This window comes from Erpetoichthys calabaricus, chromosome 18, assembly GCF_900747795.2.
Source record: "Erpetoichthys calabaricus chromosome 18, fErpCal1.3, whole genome shotgun sequence".
In the NCBI taxonomy this organism is placed as follows: Eukaryota; Metazoa; Chordata; class Cladistia; order Polypteriformes; family Polypteridae; genus Erpetoichthys; species Erpetoichthys calabaricus.
In genome coordinates, this window is record NC_041411.2 from 57,901,666 (window position 1) to 57,914,048 (window position 12,383).

At 39.8% G+C, this 12,383-nt stretch overlaps 1 protein-coding gene across 1 annotated transcript in view; it reads left to right on the top strand.

The window, feature by feature from the left end:
• The window catches only part of nuf2 (UF2 component of NDC80 kinetochore complex), an 83,916-nt gene that overhangs the window by 6,290 nt on the left and 65,243 nt on the right, over positions 1-12,383 (top strand). Inside the window, exons 3-4 of the mRNA XM_051921499.1 lie at positions 278-352; positions 11,972-12,048. Of these exons, the coding sequence (XP_051777459.1) occupies positions 278-352; positions 11,972-12,048 (152 nt within the window). The remainder of the gene's footprint in view (positions 1-277; positions 353-11,971; positions 12,049-12,383) is intronic.

A 12,383-nucleotide genomic window follows, 5' to 3' on the forward strand; every position in this document is an offset into this window, starting at 1 on the left:
CATGATAGGCTTAATTTAATTTTGATACATTAACAAAATAAATTGTATTATTAATAGAGAGAGGCATTTGTAAATTGGTTATTCCATCTGATTTGAAATTAATACTTCAAATTATGTGAGCTTTTTGTAGATTTTGAGTAGACTGAACATCTTTACAAATAACTTAAATGGTGACTGCTAGCAGGAATGTTTTGTTTTTTCTCCCTACTTGAATGAGCCATAGAACAAAATAATTTTTTAATTTTATTTTTATTTATTTATTTTTTTAATGAAACAGACTGAGTCCATACAGCGTCTCTACATGAGAATTTTGCAGTTCGTCTTTGGTATCAAGCCAGAGTATCACTACATGGTTAGTATTTTTATTTTGAAAGTCATATTCACATTGTGGAGCCACTTTTAATTAAACAACATTAGTAAATTCATCACTAATTTTCTTTTCTTCCTCTTTTAACACCTTTTATTTTGCTTATTTAACATTTCACTCTTCCTCTCAGCAATTTTTCTTTTTATTAATTCTTAGTGTTTTATTATTAACATTTATGGCATTATTTTCACTAGTACTTATAATGTTATCATTGATGTTTTATTATTAAAATTAGTATTAACATTAGTAGTAATTTGCTTCATTACCTGTTACTTAAGTATTTTTGTCTATTGACTGTTTTATTAGTCATTGTCACATCAATTAACATGCACTATTCATTACCACATTCAATTGATCACTGTTGGGGGTGGTGTGGCATGTCATGTTACCTGGCATGTCGGAGGCCTAAGACAATAAAAAGTCTGATATTTGCCTCATTTGGGGAGGCAAGATTGGGGTGGGTAAGGCTTGTGAGAGGGAGGGAGAGCATATAGTGTATATCAATTTCTGTGCCCTTATTGCAATTGCCAAAGTGCAGTTAGATTAGATTAGATAAAGTGTATTAACCCCAAGGGCAAATTTAGATGCATGCAGAAGCAGAATCACACTGGATGTCCACCACCATCTCTTTTGTTAGCAGGACATTATAATTAATGGGGAGGGTTGAATTTCACATTTGTAAAATCTCACAGGAATTATCTAGATATGTAATTTTTCTCCATTCACATGAGAAGATGGCCCGGAGGAAGCAACAACCACAGAGTATTGACTGTTCATTGAAGTTATTGAGTTGGAATGTTAAAGTCTTAATCATCAGGTTAAAAGGAAAAAAGTACTCTTACATGTCAGTTCCATAAGCCCAGATATATGCTTTTTTTTATAAGAGACCTATCCAAATAACCGGTAACCGTTTCAATTAAAAACAAACTGGATTGTAAAAGTATTTATTTCCAGCTTTAATAAGAAGACATAAGGAGTGGAAATTTGGATCCACAGGATAATCCCATTTTTAAAGCTTTTAAGACAATAGCAGATCCTGAAGGGCACTGTATTGTGGTGATGGTAAATTAAATAATGGTCAACATATATGCACCAAATTCAGATGATTAAAAGCTTATTACATTTTTAGTGGCAATTCCTAATATGGACTCACATAAACTAATAATAGCATATTTTTTTACATCAGTTAACAATGGCTGTCTGTTTTTTCATTACCCAAAACTGCTGCAATAATCCTACGTTTAATGAGAGATCATAACCTCTCAGACTCATGGAGATTTCCTTACCCTTACTCAAAGCAATATTAATTCTTTTTTAAAGTACATCACAATTATTCAAGAATTGACAATTTCATGATTCACAACAAATTTTTGCCCTTTCTTGAAGCTTTTAAGCATGAGGCAATTGTTATCTCAAATCATATCCCCTTTTTTGGAATTTAAATTGCTAGACTCTACTGATACAACATGTTGTTGGCAACTGAACCATTTAATTCTATGGGATGACATCATTAAATTTGCATTTTTTCAGATTTTTATTTTTTTATTTTGTAGATTTCAACACAAATTCAGTGATGCTAGCAGAGCACTTTGAGAGGTGTTGAAAGCACATGTGAGGGAGACACATTATAGCAGTCATATATCACAAAAAATCAGAATTACTGAAAATGCAAATCCAGCTATATCAGTTGGAACATTGTGGCAGGTGTTTAAAACAAATTACATCATTCATACATTACAAATATTCATTAAATTAAAGTTAATTACTGAAATCTTCAAAAGTTTAAAGAAGAATGTTTGCAGACCTAATGATGTACTATATAAAAAGGCTATCATTAGAAACAGAATTTAATCTTTTGCCAGCAAGTGAAATAGAGGACTAATTTCAAAGTCATGACACTCTTATTACGAGCACAGAGAAAAAGTTATCGAGATTAAAAAAAACAACAGTACGGATTAAAAATGTAAAAGAGAAAAAACTGAGTGAGCATAAAAAATAGCAAATATGTTTAAGGTATATTATAACTTTCTATATATGTCAGAATGTAATGAAGTAGAACCAATGTTAATACCTGTATTATTGTAGACCTTGTGAAATTTGACAGGTATGTTACCAGATTGGTCTATTCCCACACTTTAAGATTAACAAACACAGAGATAAATACAAGGGGTGATGCCAATTTCCAGTCACTCTGCACTATTCCACATAGGGCACACCTACACAGTCATACATATTATGATCTTATCCAGAAAAAGTCTTGGGTGATGCCAGTTGCCAGTCAACCCACAATATTTCACAGAAGAGTGGTGTCAAATGCCCATCACCCTTAGCACCCTGCACAGGGACTCACTATCACCAGCACTAATGTGGACGAAAAAGGCACACTGGAAAGCAGACAGATAATATTTTCTCTTTTTTCACTTTATTTATTCATTCGGAGTCGCAGTAAGTAGAGATTCAAAAGAGCATAACTTATTGCCGCAAAGCTCAATTGAACCCTGATCAAAAGCCAGGAGGGGTTTTTTATACTTCAGCATCTCATGATTAATAAGACAGAAAGAACATCCTTATCAAACCAGTAAAGTTAAACAATATGTCTGTTGAGCTAAGCATTATCTGTGTTTTGGAAGCTAAGCACAGGAGAGACGCCTTTGCATAAACCACATGTACTTTCTGCAGCCTTGTGACCTTGTCCCTGAAACATTCACTCTGAGAAAGGGAAAAACAAGAAACAGCTTACATTTTATTCATCTGGACACTATTTCTCCTGAACCCTGGAATAACATATTTTTGTTAGTTCATAAGCCAAAGCGTCTCTCACTGGCAAGTTACAAAATAGTTATTATAAAGATTCTAATTTACTAAACACACAAAATACATGGTGCTGAGGAGAACATTCTTCTTCTACATTCCCCCCTTTTTGAACCAACAAAAATATGGGTGACATAGGAGTAACAAGGGAGAGAGTAGGAGAAGGGGAAGGAGTGGAAGGAAAGGAGGAAGAAATGGGAAGCATGCATTCTTCGTGTAACATATAAGCCTTGGCCACGGAGGCAGTGAAATACTGGGACACAATATATCTAATTAGGGGGACTATACAGCAGGCCACAAGTAACAGAATGATAAAAGCAACGGCCAGTGAAATAAACACTGACCTGAGCCATCAGCCCCAGGGGCTAGAAATGCCAGAAGTGGTAGCTAATTTATTTGAAAGGGCAGTTAAACCTGGCAAAGCACGGTGATTGATCCATCGGGAGCCGTATTATTAGGGATGCAAGTGCAGCACGCATCACCAAACATAGCACATACACCCCCCTTTTCAGCAAGGAGCATATCTAATGCTAATCGATTTTGCCAAGTCATAAGGGATGTTCTATCAAGCTGTTCATGTATCCCTTCAACAGCCTCTTTAGTAAAATTCAGGAAACGCTGTTGGTTGTAATATAAGTAATTAATCTAATATACATTTTTATTTATTGTAACTTGGGGGAAAATAGACTCAAATCCGGCAGCAACTTGATCTCGCGCTTGAAATTTATCAGGGACTCCACAAGGGACACCAATGGAATCAAAGTAAATGCCAGGGCCGTGAAGAGAGAATGTGGAGGGGTCAGCAGAGCGGGGTCGACGACGTCGGCCAGAGCTGGACGACATGCGAGGAGAATTCAAAGGGAGGAGGCGGAAAGGCATATCAAGTTGGGTTAATGCGCATGTGCCAGTCCAAACAGGGGGAAGAATATCAAGTAATTTTAATGTACTGCACATCCACCAAATATCAGCACGCGGAGTGGACTGTGTCAACAGGAAAAGTGATAATGTAGAATTAAATGAGGTGGAGTTAACCTGGAAAGTCTGGGAACAGAAGGAAGAAGGGATATTACCAACGTTAGTACCTCGGAAGGGGGAACTATAATTACTAGAGAAGCAGGTATAATTGCCTTCATGAGACTGGAACATCGGGGGAGTCATTTGAGGAGTGGGGGGGGGGGGGAAGAGGAGAGAAAGTGTAATGCAGTTAGAGTCTTTTGGTGTGGATGGAGAGGTAAAAAGGGCAAGGAGACAAGGAAGACCAACAGGGTCAGAAATATTAGAAAGAGGGAAAGGGACGGTAGCCAAATGTGGCCTGGCCGTAGCACAGGCGTAGCAATCAGATTGATTTACTTGCTTAGCCAAATATAATACCCACTGTAACCAACGATTCTGATCGCCATAGCCAGTTTCAATTGAAAAAGTGGATGAGAGGGTGGAAATATTCATAATCTTAACAGAAGAAAAGTCTGGACCAGAAGTTGGGGTGACAGGTGTGTGCGCAGGAGAATGAGAGGTGTTAGTAACAGGATTGTCAATCTTAATTAGAAATCTCCCTAAAGGGTCTGTTCCAGATACATATGCCCCTAATATATAGGTTCCTGAGTCATGTAAAGAGGAGTTCTTCAAAATGATGATCAAGGGGTTACAATGGTTGTCAACACATTTATGAGAAGCATGTCCTTTTATGATAGAAAATCGATTTTTCAAACCGTATTTTTGGGCCTCAAAAGGTTGAGAACCCCAGTCCTCAGTTCCAGTGTTAGCAAAAACCCATTGCCAGGTGTCGCAGTTACCCCCCTAATAATACTTCGTAACAGTCATACACACGTATTTGTCAGACCAGGTCCACTGGGCTTGTCGACCAGTCCCACAGTTGATAATAGAGCAGAAATCAACCTGCACTGATGTGGTGATTCCTAACGGGAAAGTCAAGGTGACCAGGGCAGTAGACAAGGGAAAAGAAAGCATAGTAGCACAGCAATCAAGGGTGCCATCTCTTGCAATGTGAGGAGTGAATCCAGGCGGGCAATCCTTCCATTTTCACTGCATGTGATGTGGACAGAAGAACTTGGAACGGTCCTCTCCACCTCGGCTGATGCCAATGTTTCGTCCGAGTGTCATGGACGAGGATCCAAGTGCCTAAGGGAATCGGCGTGTCTTTAGATGGAAGATTAGTCCTCCAGGCCTGGTTAACCTGCTCGTGGACTTCTTTCAGAGAAGCTCGGAGACCTGTAAGACAAGAGAGAAGATCATTGTCCACAGTATGCAGGTTAACATTTGTCGTCCGGTCAGAATTTCAAATGGCGACAGTCCTAATTGCCGGTGTGTTCTTGCCCTCAATCTCATTAAGGCCAGAGGCAAAGTGTCTGGCCAGGATAAATTTGTCTGCTCACAGATTTTTGCTAATTTAGATTTTAGGGTGCCATTATCAATTTGCAGTTTCTGTGGTATGCCCCACCTAGGAATAATTTCTTTGAATAAAGCTTTGGCTACAGTTTTAGCATCAGCGTGTTTAGAAGGAAAAAAAAAAAAATTCTACCCATTGGGAGAACACATCAACAATTACTAGACAATAACGGTAAGCTTTAGACGGAGTTAGTTCAATGAAATCCGTTTGGAGGTGTTCAAACGGACCCATTGGTTTAGGTGTAACGGCGGGACTTACCTGGACTTACCTGGGTGCCCTTTCCTACATTAGACTTTTGACATAATGCACAGCATCTGCAGAACTGCTCTGCATATGTAGAAAAGCCTGCAGCTTCCCAGTGTTTTTCAACATCCTGAATCATGGCGTCCCTTCCAGCATGGTCTAGACCATGAGCGATTTTTACCATACCTGGGAAAGAAGCCTTTGGGAGGAAAGGTTTGTTAGTTTGCCTATGGGTCCAGACTCCATACGAGAGGGACCCTTCTTTGGACCATTTTCCTTTTTTCTCTGTCCATGGCTGCACTCTGTAAAGAAACAAGTTGATTATCAGGGTCCTGGTTATTTCTCTGTTGGAATAAAGAGATTGGTGTGTTATTATATGCAGCCTGTTTAGCAAAGTGATCAGCTAATTCGTTTCCTTTGCTGACAGGATCTTGTTTTCTCTATGTGAGCTTGACATTTAACAATCGCTAACTTTGATGGTTTAGTTATAGCTTCTAAGAGGGATTCAATAAGTTTTTGATGTTGGATCGGTTTGCCAGCGCTGGTCTTAAATCCTCTACTAAAATAGAATGAACGGTGTGAGGTACCTTTACTGTTAGGGGGCTCATGAGCACTTTGTTTGTCTGTATGTGGTTGCGTTAAAACTGCATTCATTAATCCCCCCTTTTTCGTCCACGAACACAGTGAATGGACGAGAATATAGTCAGTGAGAGTAATGCATTTTTATTATTATTTATTTATTGATTTATTTATTTTTTTTAATCACATAGAGCCTTGTCAGCCTGCTATACCACTGCATGCAGCCAGATCGCAGTGTTAGCTAGATTTTGTAAAGGCTGTGCTCCTCCTGAAAAACTTACAATCAAACAACTTCTCAGGCCGCAAGCTGGTACTACTTTTAAATAAGGAATTCATCCTACCATGGTGCCATACATGTTAGCCTCCAGATCATGGAAAAGTCCGAGGCGGAACCGGGTCAGCGACAACAAGGAAACACTAATTTCCGTGGCGACCCAAATGCCAACTGCAAACAAAGATAATCCATCTCTGGAAACACACAGCACAACTCCACAACAAGAAAACATTCCCACCAAAAGCTATGCAGCCACAGAGAAATATGCTGACTTAACCTGTTGTTTTGTGACCGGTCTTGGAAGGTTTTGAATGATGGTTAAACGGCCGCTAGAGAGAGCTCTTGTATCGCAAGAAATGTCATGACCTAAATATTTAACGATAGCTTGAAGTAACTGCAGTTTTTTTTTTTTTCTTCAACACTTTTTTATGGCCATTTTCACCTAAAAAGAATAGCAATTTTCTGAGTATCATGTGCACTTGTTGTTTATTTATTTTTCTTTTCTTTTTTCTTATCTATATACTGTATCAATTTATTATCTTTTTCTGGCCAAAACCATAAACACAAGGGGCTTCAGTATATCCCTGAGGCATGACGGTCCAGGTCCATCGGCGGTTTTGAAAGGTAAAAGCAACCCAGAATTGAGAATCAGGGTGCACGGGAAATGGAAAAGAAAGCGTTAGCAAGGTCAATAACAGGGCAGTACCGGGCGGACGGGGGCATCGTGGAAAGAATAGTGGAAGGATTAGGAACAATAGGTGTTCTAGGAAAAAAAAAACGCAGAGTTAACTTGTCATAGGACCCGTCAGCCTTTTTTACAGGAAAAAATGGGGGAGTTGACTGGAAAGTATGTAATTGGAATAATTGCTCCTCGCCTCACGAGATCAGAATGTACGGCGGCGATGCCAGCCTCAGCCTCTGGAGACAGAGGATCCTGGACATGATACGGGCGGAAGGAAGATTTTGAGAAAATCACCAGTGGCTCAGTGTGCTATCCTTCCATAATCAATTTTTCCCTTGGGACCACAGTGCTAAGGAAACATGGGGAACCGAATCTCCTAAATAGAAAACGCTTTGTGAATATGTGAGGTGCACTGAAGCAACTGCTTTTAGTAGACAACAAAAATACATGGAATGTGCAAAGTTTCAGGGCATGTGCTGGAGGAAAGAAAAGATGCTAACCAAGGTGTGTCCACTTCAGTAGGGAAATACTGGGCAGTACAAGGCAGGGTGTCCGGGACTTGTAAGTGAGGAAAATAGGCATGAGGGGAAAGAATGAAGGGCTTTCAAAAGGAAGGTGTGCGGGGAGATGTTCAGGGTCCAGGCTGTAAAAGAGGGCTTGGGGTGTGAAGTGTGGCACAGGAGCTTAGGAATGGAGCAGCAAAAATCCATGTTCAGTTAAAGAAAATTGAGACTGACAATTTAAGTCATAAGATCCCATCCCAGCAGTTTCACAGGGCACAAATGATTTAACAGAAAGCAACGAGTCAATAATGAAACTGTTAATGCTGAGCTGTAACTGCACAGGAACCTCCTTCAGCGCATGGCTCCTGTGTCCATTTCAAAGGCAGTTTCTTTGCCATTAAAGTCAATAAAAGATCAGTTTCAGCATGACGAGTAAGCAAAGGAAACTGGAAAAAGTGGCTGGGGTCCCTGATAATTCTTAGGACCAAGGAATGTCATTAGGCTCAGGGAGAGGGGGTGACGGAGGCGCTTGTGTGGGCAGTTGCGTCTAAAATGTCCAAGTTCACCACAGCAGCGGCAGGCATATGACGCTGGCATCTGCTCCAAAGGGTTAGGCATCTGAGCAAAAGGATTATTAGGGTTTGATAAATGGAACCCGCGTCCTCTTCTGTGCCCTCGCCCTCGACCTCCAAAGAATTTTCCACGTCCTCTCCCCCTAGCCAGGTCAGTTCTTCCAGTATAGTAATTTATTTGTGCAGCCAAAAGTTTGGTCTGTGTGTCTGACTCTTTTAATTTAGTCTGTCTGTCAGCATGCTCTGCATGACGCTTGTCTTCCTCGAACGTTGCGGTCTTCCAGCCTTTTTTCAGGACGTGCAGACTTTGCTTTGAATGTCACTTCTCAGTCTCGAGATGAAAGGAGGCACTGCAGCATGAGTTCTATCGTTTGTATTGTCTAGCCCAAAGTGATTAGCCATCAGATCTTGCAATCAGTGAGCCGGCTGAAAGTAGTGACCAGTTTGTGCCCTTTTTTATATTTTTTCTGCCAGGGCTCCTTTCAAAGGCTCTCACTGGGCGAGGAAAGGACCTTCATTCCAACGCCAAGGGACACCGTTATGATCACCGTGATTTACAGTTGCCCATGTGGTGCTCAGCTGTCGACGGAGCACCTGTGTCCACTCTGCAGCATTTGTTTTATGCATGTTATCCAGCTGCTGTAACAGCTCCACAAATTGCAGTCCACGGACTGCTCATGCGCTGGAAGACAGATGACTCTTTTAATTTCTGCCATTACAATCCAGTAGCACCTTGTGAATGATCTGAATTATCTTCCTCAGGGTCAATATGTGAGGACGGGTCATAATGATATTGTTCATCGTAAAAACCTGCTCCAGACGGTTCGTCTGTTAACAGGGGTGTTGTTGGAGAAGAGGGTGCAGGAGGTGGAAGCGGGGGGAGTTTTGGTAAGGAGGGGGTGGACAGATTACGGGGTATAGGGGGTCTTTCTTTTCGGTCTGCTTTCTTTTACTTTCAGGCTTGGGCGCTGTCTCTATCTTCATTTTCTGCAACGCTAGCAATAATTCTTCCTTGTCTTTTTTGTGTTTTGACTTCAGCAGCCAGCAGGTTGTTACGCCTCTGCTTATTCCACTTCTTACATGCCTCTTAAAATCCAACCCAGTCTGCTTCTCTATTAACTGTTTAGGGGACCCGCCTTTCAATCCCGACGGTGTACTAGGAGCCTGGTGATTCTCTGAAAATAATCCTTCTAACATTAAGTTTTGAGGACCCTGGGGGACCTGTTTGACTGGCGTGCCATTATAATTTCCCATAGTAAGCGGCAGGCCTTCAACAGAGAGCAACTCAATCCCCGATTATTTCTCGTCCCACTTGTCGTCCCCGGAATCAACCAGTCGACAAGTGGAAATCAACCTCCCCTCTTCCAAATTTCACACGTACTCTAACTGCCCCTTTCACCCCTATTCCTCTTAATATAGGAACATGCCACTCGGTCCTTTCTACTCGAATTCTTAAGGGATGACTTACTAGCATTCACACTGTGCCGTCACTCTCTATGAATCCCTAAAACCCTTCTAGGTCGATACGGTATGATTCTCTATTCTTTCAGCATGCTTTTATTTTTTATTCTCTTTTATTATTATTTTCTTTTTTCTTTTCCCCGTATACTTCTATTTCTTCCAGCACACCAGTCAAACCAACGGGAATCCCCCGAATCTACTTACCGCGACTCCTTCTGCCTGCCTGGAAAAATCCCATCCAGTTGCTTTTCGTTTCGGTCAGGAGGAGGTCAGCGACTCCCCATGCAGGAAAACGCCCGAGGTTGGCCAGTCCTAACTTTTACCGGAGCTGGTCCTCGATCCGCGGAAATCGGTCCACTTGGACGAACCCGCCCAGGGAGTCGTCTGCCCGTCTCCTGCCCCACGTTGGGCGCCAAAAACTGTGGACGAAAAAGGCACACTGGAAAGCAGACAGATAATATTTTCTCTTTTTTCACTTTATTTATTCATTCGGAGTCGCAGTAAGTAGAGATTCAAAAGAGCATAACTTATTGCCGCAAAGCTCAATTGAACCCTGATCAAAAGCCAGGAGGGGTTTTTTATACTTCAGCATCTCATGATTAATAAGACAGAAAGAACATCCTTATCAAACCAGTAAAGTTAAACAATATGTCTGTTGAGCTAAGCATTATCTGTGTTTTGGAAGCTAAGCACAGGAGAGACGCCTTTGCATAAACCACATGTACTTTCTGCAGCCTTGTGACCTTGTCCCTGAAACATTCACTCTGAGAAAGGGAAAAACAAGAAACAGCTTACATTTTATTCATCTGGACACTATTTCTCCTGAACCCTGGAATAACATATTTTTGTTAGTTCATAAGCCAAAGCGTCTCTCACTGGCAAGTTACAAAAATAGTTATTATAAAGATTCTAATTTACTAAACACACAAAATACATGGTGCTGAGGAGAACATTCTTCTTCTACACTAACAAACATTCAAGTGTTTTTGTGATATACGAAAGCTCAATCACTTTGGGTACAGGTCCACTTTTCAACCAAAAGTACATTACTTCTAACATATTTGTTCTAAATATTGAGGAGTGACCACTCAGCCATGATTAACCCTGCAGGCAAGAAAGCATCAGTCTTCCCACACTAGGTGCTGTAATGTTTCTTTTAATCACTCAAAAATATAAAGAGAAAGTATACAAATGTAAAAGCAATGTGGCATTTATTAAAGTATAAGAAATACCAAATAGAAGAAGATTTAATAGAAAATAAAACAGCAATGTCTGGATGTTGTATATAGTCTCAGAAAAGCTTACTGAAAAATTAGCAATGTCCAGAGTAGATAGTGTTGTTTGTGGCATTTTGATTTAGTGATCAGTGTTGGATAAGGATGGATGCTATTCATAGGTTACATTCTCTGACATCTAGTTGAAATAGTCACATGTGTCTTGATCTCTGACATCACTTCCTATGTCATTGCTGCCTTCTGTCATTGTCTCTTGGATGAGCCATAATTATATTAAAATTTATACATACAGTATATCTTATTGGAGTATAATCAATAGAAAGTTGCTCTGCATGAAACAAAGTGGCACCTTTCACATAATAAAATATGGATAAGGCCTTTAAAAGATCCAAAAAGTACTTTTCACTAGTTTTAGTATTTTCAATCATTGAATATAAATAAAAACTGTTTTGAGTATTCTTATCAATATTCAAATGTATGTCATCCTAAAATAAAGATGACACATGATTAAGAATCTATTACTGATTAATGCTGTTGTTAGTAAACATTTTCAACCTCAATTTTTCATAAAATGTCTGACTGAGAAGATTAAAGCAACCCATTGTGTACATACAGTAAATAAGCACATTATACATGAAATGTGTTTTACCAGTTCCTTTAAATTATGCATGGAATGTTTTACCTTTTGTCATTAAAAAGAGTGTGGTTCTAAGTGTTACATATTGTACAAGTAAAGGGTTATGCAAATTAGTGCTATATGAAACAGATCCAAGTTAAAATTTTACAAGGGAGTTAAGATGATAATCTAATGCAACTTATTTTATTAATACAAAATAGATGCCTGTCAATGAAAATGTGCAGCATTCTGTACTTCAGGAGTCTTTTCTTCCTATTTGCAGTATTCATCACCAAATGTAAGTCTGCTTTTGTTTTTGTATTATTGATTGTATCATACTGGTAATGTGTGATGAAACAGTATCTTTAATGCAAAACATACAAATCTACAATACTCATATTAAGCTATAATGTTCAGTGCCTTCAGAAAGTATTCAGACTCTTTACTCAGTACTTCATTAAAGTGTCTTTGACAGTGATTACAACCTTCAAGCACCTATATTTGGAGATATTCTGTAATTCTTCTCTTCAGATCCTCTCAGGCTGTCTCATATTAGACGTTGACCATCAATGAGCAGCTGCTTTCAGGTTTAGAGATGTACTAGGGGGCTCCGTCCCCTGCTTGCTTCGCTCG